Source organism: Trachinotus anak, unplaced genomic scaffold (assembly GCF_046630095.1).
Source record: "Trachinotus anak isolate AG129_WGS33_773 ecotype Australia unplaced genomic scaffold, CSIRO_AGI_Tana_v1 ptg000012l, whole genome shotgun sequence".
NCBI classification, from domain to species: domain Eukaryota; kingdom Metazoa; phylum Chordata; class Actinopteri; order Carangiformes; family Carangidae; genus Trachinotus; species Trachinotus anak.
The window spans coordinates 25,927,019-25,942,888 of NW_027273863.1; the positions used below are offsets into that span (position 1 = coordinate 25,927,019).

General features: G+C 40.5%; 1 protein-coding gene across 1 annotated transcript; it reads left to right on the top strand.

Annotated features, from left to right (window-relative positions):
• The first annotated feature begins 368 nt into the window (after window positions 1-368).
• tmem71 (transmembrane protein 71) lies at window positions 369-15,753 on the top strand. Its single transcript, XM_071492028.1, has 11 exons — window positions 369-427; window positions 3,825-3,906; window positions 5,134-5,195; window positions 6,449-6,494; window positions 7,043-7,252; window positions 8,702-9,003; window positions 9,132-9,326; window positions 9,720-9,786; window positions 10,024-10,085; window positions 10,468-10,517; window positions 11,098-15,753. The coding sequence occupies exons 3-11, from the start codon at window positions 5,165-5,167 to the stop codon at window positions 11,119-11,121; spliced, it is 987 nt and encodes a 328-aa protein (XP_071348129.1). The 5' UTR covers window positions 369-427; window positions 3,825-3,906; window positions 5,134-5,164; the 3' UTR covers window positions 11,122-15,753.
• The last annotated feature ends 117 nt before the right edge of the window (window positions 15,754-15,870 follow it).

Sequence of the window (15,870 nt, forward strand, 5' to 3'; positions counted from 1 at the left end):
TCTGGGTTTTTTAATTTTTTATCAATCACTGATTTCATTTGCAAAACCGTGAATTAGAAAAAAACACAAATGCTGAAATATGTAAATGATAACACTTATTTGAAAACATCAAATCTAAATGATGACTTTATATTACAAATACATTATTGAGTATGCCCTCACAGATATACTAGCATTATAACGCAACTTGCTCCGTGTGCTTTTACTTTGAAAATCCTGAGCGGAACCTGTATTGTTTGTGTTTTAACTTGACAGCCGGTGTTTCCGGTGAGGGCGAGGCGCAGTCAGCTGCTGCGGCTTGTTTTTATTCACACGGAGGAAACAAGAGGAAAAGCTTTTAATCAAAGTCCAGAGAAGGAGGAAGAGAAGAAGAAGTTTGATCGTTTCAGTGGAAGAAGATTAAAAAAGAAAAGAAAACTTCAGCCCGGTGAGTTCAGCTCGGTTCCGTTATTCTTTGTCTGGATCTGTGCAGTAAACTCTCCTGAGATCGACGGGAAATGCAAAGAAAGTACAAAACACAACAGTTTTATTTCATGCAGAGAAACAAACTAACACATGAACTTATTCTGCATCATGAGTTTTCTCTCAGGTGTGTTTTAATTACCATGCACCGCCGGAAACACCGCACATGCTTCCAGTCCTGGTGGGAATGTTACAGCTGAAAATAGCCTGAAGCATCAGGAATATAGGAACTATGTTCTAGTCAAAGTGTTGTAGAGATGTTGAGTCTATTTTACTGCGGCAGTAAAAACAGCAGACACAACATGAGGCACCAGAGCGACATTACAGGAGTCAGTGATCACAATGGAAAAGAAAATCATAAACTCTGAGCAGCTTCAAATCATGTAAAGAAAATTAGATGGAAATACTGAGCCACAGCAGAACCTCAGGTCACTGAGGATAAACTCAAACTAGAGAAAAATAAAGACACCATGAGGCTATTAGCAGGATATTAGATATTACTTTATTATTATTTAAAAGTACAATGCTGTAACAGTATTAGTATAATGATGAGAACACTGTAAAGCATCACTCCTGTAATAAGAGGCACGAAAGGAGAGAATAACAGAAGAAACTCCTCAATTTACAAATGAAACATGACCCTGTGAAAGCGTCTGCATGGATCTGATCAGACCTCACAGAGCTGGGTGGTCAGCATGCTGGAGCTGCTGGTGGTGGAATGGTTTGGTCCATCTTTGTGCTTCCTGCTACGCGTTTTCCTCCAACATCAGCAGCTCCAGCACAGAGCAGACTGCTGCTGCTGCAAAGCATGCTGGGAGGATGGGAAGAGTCCAACAGGGGAGCTATGGGGGGAAATTAAACAGATAAATGTGATCCTGTTATAAATCATTGAGGATATTGAGCATCAGTAACATTACTCTGTTATCATGGAGATAGAAATTTAAGATTGAATGAAAGCGACGTGAAAGAGACAAGAGTCACTTTTCTGAGCAACACAGACATTTTAAGACGATGTAGGAATCTTAAAGGATTTTTTTAAGGATAATAATCTCAAAATAAATAATGATACACTATTATGTTAATCTCACTTATTAGATGACCAAAATGAGATGTTTGCCTAAGAGCTTAGATTCTGTAAATTTATTTATTTTCTCATTTGCTGTAAAAAATGATAAGAAATAAGAAGAAGAAATTAAAAAAAATATAAAAACTAAACTTCAACATACAGAAATACAGATTGTACTATTAAACCAGGGCTGTAACTAATGATCGTCTTCATCATCAGTTAACCTGCTGTTACTCTCTTGATTAGTCGACCCTTCATTTTGTTTTTAAAATGTTAAAACGCCTTGATTTGTCCGATCAAGAGTCCAAACCCCCGAAATGTACTTTATCCTCCAAACACTCAGACTTCAGACAATTCTGCATCAAGACAGAGTCAGACAGTCGCCTCAATATGTGAAAATAATGTTTTCTTCCAAAAAGTCATTATAAAGATCATTTTAGTCACATTTCACAGTCAGAAAATGTTTAAGGATCCGGTTTCCAGATGGAAGGATTTGTTTTTGCTGCTCACGTTACAAAACACTGTGGTGAGACTTTGTGTTTTACACAGGATCATGTTCCTGCTCCCCAGAGGACGAACCCTTTAGATTTCATTCACCCCCATTGACAGGGACAAACTGAACTTGAGCAACAGCTCAGTCACCGGTTTGTTGTTAGTGTTGTCGCTTTCATGCTGTGGATCATCCAGGGGGCAGCAACGGTGCTCTGGACTGTTGTGTTTCAAATCACAAGAAGCACTTTACAGTTAGAAGAGGACACACACACACACACACACACACACTCCCACCCCCCTCCCCCTCCCTCAGCCCCCGGCATTCACTGTAAAACAGAGAGTCTCTGTTTGTCGCCCACTAACAGTCACTGACCCAGTTCATTGTCCAAACTGTTGTTTAGCTTTTATTCCACAAAGTAGAACAATAGTAGAGAGAGTGGTGGCTCTTCCTGTTAGAGCATCTTCGATAGAATTGCAGTTTCTGAGTGTGCTCAGTACAGACATACAATAAATTAAAGGTCCCATATTTTACTCTTCTTCTGTGTTTTATCTGAAGTGTTGATCAGAAGATATATCTGTGGTTTTTAAGAACAAAAACCATCTCAGTGTAGTTTGACATCTCCTCTCTCAGGCTTCTCTCTGGAGCTCTAGTAACAACAGGTCAGTCAGCCAATCAGAAGAGAGGATCTGAGGCTCTTCTGATTGTTTCAGGGAAACACCCAGAGAAACCAATTCCTGCAAGGTTGGATGGCTTTGTTGTGACATCACAAAGTTGCAGAAGTCCTGACGGCTGGTTTTAAGGCTCAGTGTCTGAATACAGGCTGTGTGCATTTCTCTGTGGACTGAGGCTTTGATACTTTCACAGTATTAATATAGAACCTAGACCTGCTTTATAATCACAAACACATGGACATCTACCTTTAGACTGTGTGGAGCTTTAAACTAATCTTAAAAAGTATAACTTCTTGGTCTGTGATTTTTAGCAGATTATGAAAAGGTACATTCACATCATGTCTTGAATAGAGTTCAACATTTAGAAAATGATACTGTAGGTACCACTCTCATGTCTGTGTGATTGGTACAGATCCTGTGTCAGGATGTGGTTAGCCACTTTATGCCAACCACTTTTTTAGCAGACTTTAAAGCCGTAAAGTACCAATCTGTCAAATCCAAATATAATCAAAGACCTAAACGTTAAACGTTAATGTTCATGGTACTGGCTTGTTTACAGCAGTAACGCCTGTATGTCATGTCCAGATGTTGACAGACACAGAATTTACAGAGTCCATTTAAAAACAACTAATATTTACCAGGGTGCTTCACAGAGAAATAACAGATTAAAATAGAGAGATTTAAAAAATCTGTAACTAAATAAATTAGATGGAATTACGTAGAGATGCATTGCACATCATCACTATGGCATCAAAAAAAATGTTTTTTTCATTTTTAAGTCAAAGTCTTTAATTTGGTTTGTGAATTTTAGTGGTGAAAGCTTTAAGAACTAGATGTTTGAAGTGTTTACTTTATGGTGTTTTGGCCTCATTAGATTACAGAGCAGGGACTGGTCTAAATGCAGTGAACCAGTCACAGGTTGTCAGGATTTATCAGATCAGACAGTAGAGACTGTAAACGTGCTTCAGCCTGACACCTCACCGTCATCTGCCCTGCTGTGAACAACACGCGTGACTGAGCCTCGAGTTGTCGTCTCAGTGTGAATGTTCCTCCAGCAGACGCAGGGTTAACAGGAAACATGAGCTCAGAGTCACAGCCCCTCTGTTTTTCTTTCTTCTGCATTTTTTCTCAGGCTGCTGCTCGGTCCCTGCAGGATGTGAGAGAGCCACAACAGAAAACACTCACACCGAGACCTGAGCGGGACGAGTTTACAGGTAAGGCTGAGAAACTGCTGCCACGAGGGTGTTTTTATAAACAACCTGCACTTATTTTGTGGTCTGATCAGATTTATTTTGGCCTGTAGACAGTTGATTCACTTAATCCCTCAAGTGCTCAGACTGGAGAGGGCTCCTCTGATCAGCTCTGCAGGGATTAACTGAGCTGACTGAGCTTTAACAAGCTACTGAAGAGCAGATCAGGAGGGACGGCACATTTTTAAAGAGCTGAAAAAGTGTAGATTTTTGTTCTCCACTTTCTCCTCTGGGAGACTTTATTGTATATTTTTCCTCTTTACCCAAACCGACACTGAAAGGCTCTCATGAACTGATGAATCTGATTCCTCAGAGCCATAGAAACGATTAAAACACAGCAGTCAGTCACACTTCATCGCCATGAACACACACTGTAGTTTATCTTTACACACACACACACACACACACACACACACACACACACACACACACACACACACACACACACTGCCACAAATACTCACTACAGCACCAAATGTGGATTAATCCTCTGCTGAAAATAGTTCCCAACAAATGCTTCATATATCTCCCCCTTTTTGTTTGATGAAAACTACAGTGAGCAGCTGTTTTAGGAAATTACTGAGCCTGTTTAAAAACAATGAAACCATGTGTTTGTGAAGTGTTTTTAAAGATTTACGTCGTCAGTAGAAACCGGTGTGTTCGGAGCTGAGAGCCACAGACAGAGGATGAAGACAGACAAAGCGTCCAGTGATTATTTTAACTGTGTTTCTATATTTGATTTTGTAGCTGTAACTATCTTTTCTAAGTGCGTCTTACTTCACTGAATGTAAATAACCAGATTTCATGGGTCTCAACAAAAAACATTTTGTTTAAATGTTAATGTACAAACAAGAAAATTAGCTTTGAGTTTTGTTTTAACCCTTAAAGTCATAGATTTTATTGAGAGTCTTATAATTTCAGCATGAGTTTAATCGACTTGGTCTGGTTTTAGTGTCTGGTGAAAATAAAAACAAGACATTTAACATTTTATAAACTAATCCAGAACCGAAACATCTCTGTAGTTCTCTTTTTATTACGTTTAAATCTGAAGTCCACACTTTTGTAAATAGTTCACGTCTCTCGCTGCCGTTGGTTTTAACTCCTGTGTTTCTGAAGTTTGTTTTTTTTGTTGTTCTGTCGGCTGAAAGCTTCTCACCACCGCCTGCTGCGTTTTCTTAATGTCTTTCACAGATCACCAGAAGAGACTCGGCTGCAGACAGACATGGCCCTGTTCTTCTCCGGAGCTGTTACAAGTACGTCTGCAACAACACAACAGCACCAACATCTGCACACACTGAACATCTGCACCGACAGGAGTCTTTCAGTGCTGCTCAGAGCAGTCGAACTCTGTGTGGTGAAAGTAGGATTTAATTTAACTTAATAAATACTAAACAACTTATTATTTTTTATCTTGGGATAGAGGGATAAAAAGATATTTGAGAGCGTGGCCTCTCTCAGCCTCTGTATTGGATCACTGTTGGTGAGGGACCAGTGTCCACAGGTTGTTCTTCTTTTCCACTGATGATTTGAGTTCATATGAAGTAAAATAATCCCTATTAAACAACACAACAATGACTCGGACAACACTGAAAACCTGGTGAACACACTGTACATCTGTTGTGAACAGGGAATGGTTTCCAACATATCTGTCCACACTCTGTGCACTGTACAAAACATCATTACATTGCCTTTAATTTAGAGTTTCAGCCGGATTATTTGATCAGTTATTGATCAAATATATCGTGAGCTAAATCAGGAAACCTTTCTAACTTTTATTTTTTGCAGAAACATTCACTTGGAGGATGAACTGATTAGATTTTAGTCGTCAAAGTTCAAAGTTGAAGGTCACTGTGACATCAGAAAACACATTTTTGGCCATAACCCATGATTTCATACAATAATCATGACACAGTGTAACTCTAATAAAATTAAAAACTAAATTAAAAAAAAAGGTTCAAACCAGTTGATACTGCCCAGATTATGTTACTGAACTATGTTTTTTATTGTTTCAGCACAGATATTGAAGGTTCTAGTGTAACACTGAACATCCCAACGCTCTGTTGTGTAGATTGTCGACAGCACAGCAAACAACAGGACAGTGTAAATTCCTCAAACAGGAAACCGCGCTCCTTCATTCATGGCTTTGCCGCTGTGAGAGTATTTGAATGAGCCTGAAAACAACGTAACAATAAGCTCTCTGTGTCACATTCCTACACGGTGTTCTTCATCATCATCATCATCATCATCATCATCATCATCATCATCATCATCACGTCGGCTCTGTTCACAGGAGTAGATTTACTCAAGTGGTTTCCCAGGCCGGCCTCAGGAATGCTCTCTGGCTCTTCAGACTGATAACAGGCGTCTTTATTTAGAAAGCTGTGTGTGTGTGTGTGTGTGTGTGTGTGTGTGTGTGTGTGTGTGTGTGTGTGTGAGAGAGAGCGAGTGTGTGTTTCCATTCTTTTACCTGTTTGTTAATGGAACTCCTCCTCTGGCGTCTGTTCAGGTTCACCAGTAAAACGAAGGCTGCGGGCGAATCACTCCTGTCAGAGGTAAAAACTTCTGCTTTGTTTACCTTTTCTACTCTAAAGGTATTTTGTGCTGCTGAGACACTGATTCTACTTTTATAAGATACATTTGTGAAAACTGTCCTCTCTCAGGCTTCTCTCTGGAGCTCTAATAACAACAGGTCAGTCAGCCAATCAGAAGAGAGGCTCTGAGCCTCTCTTCTGATTGGCTGATTGTTTTCTGAGCGATCTGATAAAAATATAGCAGATTTCAGGTAAACACTCAGAGAAACCAAATCCTGCAAGGTTGGATGGTGGGTCCAGGTGGGCAGGGCTTAGGGTGGTGACTGCTTTGTTGTGACATCACAAAGTTCCAGAAGTCCTGACGGCTGGTTTTAAGGCTCAGTTTCTGAATACAGGCTGTGTGCATTTCTCTGAGGACTGAGGCTTTGATACTTTCACAGTATTAATATAGAACCTAGACCTGCTTTATGATCACAAACACATGGACATCTACCTTTAGACTGGGAGGAGCTTTAAGTAAATGGGTTGCAGATAGCATGCTGACCTCCTACTGTCTTTGTCATCCTCAGCCTCGACCTGTCTCTCCTGTCTCCCGACTCCTCGTACGTCTGCTACTCCTCAGCAGACGGTGGGGACCCCTGCTGCTGCCGCCGCTCACCACGCCTCCTCACCAACGGATACTACACCGTCACCGAGGACAGCTTCTCCTGGGACGACGACGGAAACGTGTCCCTGACGCCCTGCAAGACCAACGTGTCCTACAAAGAGAACCTGGTCAGGTGAGAGCAGCACAGTGCTTTTTTTTTAAATGATAATAAACTTTATTTATACAGAATTGACATATTCTTTAACATCCACATGTTTATAACATTTATTTCCATTTCATTAACATTGTAATACCCTGCATATTAGCAGGGTATTACAATGTACACTGTACTTTCTGTCAGACAAGTCAGCAGGACAGAGCAACAGATCCTTCTCGTCTGTTTAACTGAAGTCAGACTTTAAGATATCTTGAGACTCTTTTCGGAGAAACTCCACTGGATCCTGCTGTGGTTCCCAACCTGAGGTCTGTGACCCCCTGAGAGGTCGGGTAGCACATCTGAGATAAAAAAAAAAAAAAAGAAAACACCTCTCTAGAACAAAAATGAAACCAACTCTTTAACTCAAAAGGGTTGTTGTGCTTTGTTGTGTTGGGAACCAGCGGCTGGTTTACTGGTTAAAGGACAGTTCCACTAAATGAACCATTTAAGTCCAGTTCAGCCCGAAGGATGAAGTCACATCAGCAACAGGCCCCAAAGTCACATGTTGTCATGACTATTAATGTACAACAGTTGTAAAACTCACAACTGTTAGAGACTCACACACACACACACACACACACACACACACTCCATCTTCAAACACCTCTCTTTATAGCACTGAGGTCATTCTCTGCGGCCAATCAGAGAGAGCCGTTAAGCAGGTTTGAAAGCTGTAAATTCTTCACGTCTGACATCTGCTGCCTTCGGGAGCCAGAGCGCGATGTCATCTGCCACGGTTGCCTGGAGACTCGAGTGTTATTGAAGCCTCCGCGTCAACATGAGAAGAGTTTCTTTGTTCTGTTACGTAACGGCACAACTCACAAAAGTCACCGTCTGTATTAAACTTCAGCACACGCAGGAACCACACAGACCGGATCCTGTTACTTTGCTCTGCAGCTGGATTGAGAATAAAACACATCTGGTTCATTACGTGATGGAACCTCTGGAGCCTTCAGCCGCCTAAAACACACACAGGCTTCAATTAGCAAACGAGCTGAAACGACATCGGTATATATAGAGTTTTGTTGTGGTGATGATGTTGTTGAGGATAAATTCAGTATGTTCGCTCTTCATGATGTTTCCTAACTGCATTTAAAGAGAAGAACTCTATGGATTTGGAGCTCAGCCAATCATACAGCTGCCGTGGTGAAACTACAATGGTGCCTCGCTTTAAATGTTGGTGCAGCAAGGAATTGTGGGACAGCATAATCTCCTTTCCTTTCGTAAAGGGAGGTCCAGTGTTTCCTATGCTTAAGGAGATAGGAAGCACTGAAACTCCTTTCCTTATCATTTAGAGACCTGGATCAGCTCTCATCACGGCTGCTGCTCAGATCAGGTTTTACCTCAGTGAGGATCCGTCCTAAGACAAAACCTTTCGACCGCGGCCCAGGATCAGGATCTTAAATGATTCTCTTCTTCTCTCAGGGTTTTCCGGCGCAGGCGGAGGCCTCGCGGCTCTCTGGCTCGCCTCCTGAGCGACGTCACGGAGACCTGCCAGTCGTGGCTGGATGAGAAAGTCTTCAGAGGCGTGTTCAGGACGGGACAACACCACAACTGGGACCAAGACCAGCACCAGGACCAGGACCTAGATAAGGACCTGGACAGAGAATATGAGCGAGATCAGGACTGGGCCAGGAGCAGCCATCAGGGCCCGGCCCCTCTGGACGAGTCCTCCTGGTCTGGACTCTGCCGCACCGAGCTGGACGACAGCCGCAGCTTCACATACGGTGGGTAACAGCTGGAGGTCTGGGTTCAGCCCGATCATGGATCTGATGTGGTTCAGATGAGAACAGATTCCAGACAGAAAAAAATACATAAACCAAAAAGTAATTTCTGTTTTTTTTTCCTCTTTCAGACCCAACAGAGATCCCACCCCCTCCTGACAAAGTGTCCCCGCCCCCGAAGATGCTCATCCAGGAGGAGATTTGCTCTGAGATCTGTCAATCAAAGGAGCGATTCACCCAGTCGCTGGGTGGACTCTCAGAAGTCCCGCCTCCCCCTCCCTTCTACACCAACACCTGCTGCTGTCAGGCCTCACCTGAGCACACAGGTCAGCTGCATCATCATCATCATCATCGTCATCATCATCATCATCATCATCATCATCATCATCATCATCATCATTATTATTATTATTGTTATTATTATTATTATTATTATTATTGTTATTGTCTGTGTGCCAGCAGGAACTTAACAGGAGATAATTACATTTTTTACTATAAACAGCAGCTGTAGTTTGTCCAGTGTTAACCAGTGGGTGGAGTCAGAGGTTAAGACAGCTGTTTTTTTTCTGTTCTTTCTTTCATTATCAAACTGAATTTCTGGTTTTAAAGTGCAGTAAAGAAAGAACCGCAGATGATTCCTGAGACGTTAGCTTATTAGCTCACAGCTCACAGCTTTTCTCATCAGCTCTGACATGTATTTGTGTGTGTTCTTGTTTCAGGGTTAACGATGAAGGCCTTCCTCCTCGTCATGTTCACCATCTTCATCTTCATGGCTCTTTATTCAGGGTAAAACTGCTTTTATTTCTGACTATTTTCTCTTTAACAGCAGAAAAGCTGATCCACTGGTTTAAACCTTCAACTTATTTTTAAAGGTCCCATGTTTTACTTTGAAGTGTTGATCTCCAGCAGAAGATATATCTGTGGTTTTAAGAACCAAAAACCATCTCAGTGTAGTTTTACATCTCCTGTCCTATGTGGACTTTTAACAAACAAGCTTTGAATGAATCCTCCTCTCCTCTGCAGGTGTCTGTGGTGGAGCTCCACTGTGACGTTGACTGTGTTCATGATGATTTCATCATTTATGTGTAAGTAACATATGAGATTAGACTCACACATCGGGTCAGTTTCATGGATCTGCTGATTAAATATTCTCCAATAAGACCGAGCTTTTCTGCAGTAAGAATATTTGTTTTGTGTTTAACATTAATTCACTTGTGTTCATTTCTGTTATATGTCAGTCAGTCTTCATTTTAAAGCAGTGATGTTTACTTGACTTCTACTGTGACAGTAGGGAAAAATACTTGGTTGAATTTAATTTTAAGTATTTTGAATGAAGGGACCTTGTAGCAGCTGTCTGCAGATTTAAAACCGATCATTTAAAATCAATATCAGTTTTTAAAAACCTGCAAACTGTACTGTACTCAACAATTTGAGGATGAAGAAACTGAGCAGTTTTGTCTCTTTCAGTCCTGACAAAGTCTGGACCAATGGGCGAGTGGAGGAGGGCGAAGACGGAGGTGAGTCAAAAAAATCACTTCAGTCACTTTTCACTTAATTTTGGCGCAAAGAGGAACATTAAAGGTCCCAAACGTTCACTTCTCCAGTGTTTTATCTGAAGTGTTGATCTCCATCAGAAGATATATTCCTCCAAAAACCATCTCAGTGTAGTTTTACATCTCCTCTCTCAGGCTTCTCTCTGGAGCTCTAGTAACAACAGGTCAGTGAGCCAATCAGAGGAGAGGATCTGAGCCTCTCTTCTGATTGGCTGACTGTTTTCTGAGTGATCAAATAAAAATATAGCAGATTTCAGGGAAACACTCAGAGAAACCAAATCCTGCAAGGGTGGATGGTGGGTCCAGGTGGGCGGGGCTTGGGATGTGGCTGAGAGAAGTGACTGCTTTGTTGTGACATCACAAAGTTCCAGAAGTCCTGACAGCTGGTTTTAAGGCTCAGTTTCTGAATACAGGCTGTGTGCATTTCTCTGTGGACTGAGGCTTTGATACTTTCACAGTATTAATATAGAACCTAGAAAATCTACCTTTAGAGTATATGGACCTTTAACAGTTTCTAATAATTCTGTTTTGTTTTTTTTTTCAGGATATCACATCAAGAAATGAGTAAGAAGAGAGAAGGAGGAAAAATTCTGATGGGAACTCAGCAGAAATATTTTACATTTCACCAACTGTTTGCATGTAAGTTGCACTTAAAGGACCAAGTTACACTGAGCTCTGGAAAACATTTTACAGCAACAACTGTGCGACTGCAAAACAATTCCCCCAGGTGTGAATGTAAATGTTTGTGTTTTATGCTCTGAGATGCATCGGCCAGAAGGGCTGCACCTCTCTTTCTGACTGAAATCAAATTAACCTTTAGATCTAAAGTAGAACGCTGGGGAAATCAGGATGGTGTTGCATCCAAACAAACTTTTATAGTTTCTGTCGACACAGCATTCAAGCTTTTTAAATTGAGAGCTGTACAGAAATGTTTCCGTGTCTCGCTGTGAACGGATGTTGTTTCGCGTTTCCTGGGTTAAACGTTGGAGCCATGAAGCTTTTCACCAGCGAACAGAACAGTTTGTTTCTGATAAAATGCTGAAGGAACTCTTTAACATGGTGACACAAGTTACTGTAGTTTAGCCATGAAAGATGAATAATTTCCATATCAAACACAAAACATCCAAATTACCTGATGTTTTTTGAAAAAGACTAAATGTATCTTCTATTGTTAGTAGTTGAACTTGGCTTTTTTGAGCTGTCCAAAGTGACCAAACGCCTGATGTTCAGTGTCTGAGAACAAATTCAGGTCCAGTGGCAAAAAAAAAAAAAAAACAAGCAGTGAGTGTCACTGTGAAGTTTCAGTTCAAATTAAAACAACAGCTGTGACTTAAAAAAAAAAACAACAAATGCACAAATCACCTGAAATTCACGTTGATCTACCTGGAATTTCAAACTGCAGGAGTTAAGTTCCACTTTTTTCCTGAGGAAACTGAATGAAGAGTTTTACACCAACATGACTGACGCTATAAAAAACCAGATTCATACACAGCACAAGCTGTTTTTAAAAAATCATGTAGGTGCTGGTACGTTAAAGCTGCACCAGGTGAGACTGACCAGAGAGGGAAAGATAACTCCTGACTGCTGAGGGACTCGGTTACATCCGTGTTGTCTGCAGAGGCACATGTTGTAGTTTCATGGCTTTACATTCACTCTGGTGAATTCAGACTTAAAAATGATCAGGTGTTGTTAATGTAAAATCAAACCACTAATATACAGTCAAAGCCTCTCAGTACTTTTAAGATTTGTGTCCTTTCATCTTTTAAACAGCTTGAAAAGTCAGAAATGACATCAGATGGAAAACACGAAGCTCATGAGATTTAAGTAATGAAACATTTTTATCATGTTCCCTTGTGCAGCTTTAACGGCGTCATGTTAATCTTAGATCGGCTCGTTCTCTGCAGCGTTTTGCAGTAAAACTCAGTTAAGTGCCTTAAGTGCAGAAATACAGAATAATACAGGGAAGTGATTTAAACCTGAAATGCTGCTCAAACATTAAACAGACCTGCTCCAGTGCTGAATGGAGATGTTTGATTTCTCCTGCATGCTGAAGCAGACGGGTGGAGTTTCAAATACAGTAGATTTATCTGTGTTCACACACTGTGGAGGAATCAGTGACTGGTTCTGTGAAAGCAGACTGAAAAGGAGTTTTAATGAGAACAGACACAAGACATGGGACTGGTTTATCCTGTCCTGAAGGAGCCAGAATACAGATCTGAGAGTTCAGCAGTGAACAAGCTGAGTGTGGCTTCGTCTTCATCAAGTTTAGTAAAGACCAGTTAAATACAGACCAAACATTTTTCTTCTTTCTCAGTTATCGTCTAACTAAAGCTCTCTGGGACTTTGTGTTGTTGTAGTTTGAAATGAAGTGAGTCCATCACCGTGTTAAAACGGTCCAACCAAGCAGGAAAACCTGAGGCCGACACCGAGGAGCTGAGAGCTGCAGTTCCTCTAACGACCACTAGAGTCTGGCTCCAGCAGTGAGTCAGTCCCATAGACTCCCATGTTAATGTCCAACTTTACAGCAGAAAGAAACATGTTTACAGCCTGGAACACAAACTGTTCTGCTCTCTAGAGATCATTTCCTCCTTCATGACACCTGTACGGCTGAGTTTTATAGAACTCACCTGTTTACATTTTATTAAGGACTAAAGATATGGAGAATTGAGGGCGTGGCCTCTTTGAGTGACAGGTGGGTGAACGTATGCTTGCTACAAACCGACATGCGGGAGAAATGAAAACCAAACTGTCTGATATTATCCGGTCCACTCCTCAGACCCAGGCCTCGGTCAGACAAGAGGTTTTCCCAGCCTCTAAAAACACAGTTTCAGTGTCTGTGCATCTGTGCCGGTTTTATAATCCATGTGTGAACGCAGCCTCCACCCAGCTGACATCACAGGCAGGAAAAACATCATCATCCACAGCTCCTGTACGAGGCCGGTCTGCTTCTGTGTGAAGGTTCACACTTTTTACAGGGATTTCTGAGGGAGCAATAATTTCAGAACGGAGAGGAATCTAGACGATGAGTTTTCTGGGAGAACATTTGGGATTTCTGTAACAAAGTCAGGGAGTTAATCTTCGTTTGAATGATCCCCTCCCCCTGAAGCTCGTTTAAGACGCCAAATCAGTAAAAACTGTTTGTGTGGATTAAGTTACTGCTCTGTGATTCCTGTAGGAGGAACAAAGAAATAAATGTTTTCATCAGGAAAAAAAAAGTATTGCAGGAAACTGGACAATGCAAATGTATAAAAAAAACAAAAAACAAAAAAAACACGTACTGTACAACTTTATAAGGTTTTGACTTTATAAAGTTTTTAAAATTCAATCATGTTTGGGCCTCAAACTACGCCAAGACTTTAAGCAAACCTTGAAAAACGAAGAGATGAGCTTTGCTTGTTTTTAGCAGCAGCACAGGTCAACTCTTCTGTGTGAAATTTAAATGTTTTCTATGTTTTTGTGTAACAAACTTTGACCAGAGGAGCAGATAAGTCTTCGTCTTCCAGATCATCTGAATAAAATAAGTAATATATAAAGAATAAATTAGAATACCAGGTAAACTACCACATCAACAAATTGTGAGGTATTTGTAGTTACAGTCAGGAAACTGACATTTTTCTGTTTCCAGTTTTGCGCTAAATGATGCAGAAGTGCTTGAGAAGTCAAACAAACATGGATGCCTCATGAACCAAGCTTTATCATAGAAAACAATATTTTTACCCCTCACATGACCAACTCTGCCGTCAAGTGCAAAAATTCAGTTGACAAAAAAAAATTTTCTATCTCAAATAACATGAACGCAGCATAAGATCTGGAACATGAAGGGTTAAAGGTCCAGTCACGCCAGAAGTGACGCAGCTAACTGCTAGTGTACTAGCAACCCAGTAATATGGTAGCACCAAATTCCACTGAAGTAAATTGGTTTTGCTGTAAAGTTTAATCGTATTAAATTCTGGTGAGACTGGGCCTTTAAAACGTTCCCTCTTTCTGTGTAAATGAGTTTCTGAATCGTCTGATGTGCATTTATTCACTCAAAGTGCCAAATTTGTTAAAATCTAATGATTCAGGAAATGTTACATCACCAATTCTTCATCAATGAACAAATATCAATCTATATTATTAATATTTTTAATACTGCTCTGTATGACTTTGTATTACATTGCATTTAAAGCTGCACTTATAAATATTTTTATATTAATGATGGATCAAATTACTCTGAAATGTGAAAGGTGTTGCTCATAGTTTTGAACCCACTGAGAATCAACACCAATAAAACCTTTTAGCCTGTTTTAGCTCCTAGTTTTGGTTTTAAAGCCAAAAATATGAGGCAGGTATTTTTCACAGCAGCTGGTGGAGACCAAAAACAGAGATAAAAGAGAGAGAATACTGGACGTCGACTCATCAGGTGGACACAAACACGACTCCAGATGAACGGTCACGTTCTGTGTAACTGCTGGTTGTGGAAATAAGCAAATAGTTGCTCACGTTATTTTTAGCTCATTGTGCTGCCGTCTGGTGGCCAAAACCAACTAATGCAGCTTTAAATGATCAAAGTTAAATGTGCATCACGTTTGGCCATTTTGTTTAATTAAAAAGATGTAAAATATTGAATTTAATTCAAATGTCAAAAGACAGGAAATTCCTCTGATTAAAAAGACATTTATGTTGTATTATATATATAATAATTACATGTATTACACGTTGTGTGTGAAGCAGCTACTGTACATTGTGTTAATGATGTTGTAAATAGATTTTTTTTTCATTGACTGCACTTGTTTCCAGAGGTGGAAATGTGATACTCTGCTTGCGACAGCACTTATTACATCTGTTTGTTGTTATTCCCCTGTACTGTATTCATGTCATTAAAGTCTCTGATAGTTAAACAGCTGTTCTGAAAACTGTAAAATTAAACCTTAAACGAGAGGCATACTAGATTTAAATTTAAAGAGAGAATTTCAAGAAAGAATTGAGATTTACCAAATTTTGTATGAATTAATTTGATGTACTTGCTTTCAGAGCGACAGTGGCAGGGACAGTGTTGATCGCTGTGTCTCCGTCAGATTGGATGATGGGTAGTTGCCCTTTTCGGGCTTTCGTTGGCGCTGTGATTTAAGATTTAATTTTTACAGTGTTTAGCATATTGACGGAGTGAAAATTAAAATGAATGTTTTTATCGTCCATTAAACTCTGTTATAAAGACAAACAGTTCATTTGTGATCAGTGTAACCTGGATGTTTGTTTCACTGAGACGGTTTTTTCTGACTGGAGAGGAGCCTGAAGCTGGAAACAAGCTCTGCTCCTGCTGCAGCTGCTGAAGTGA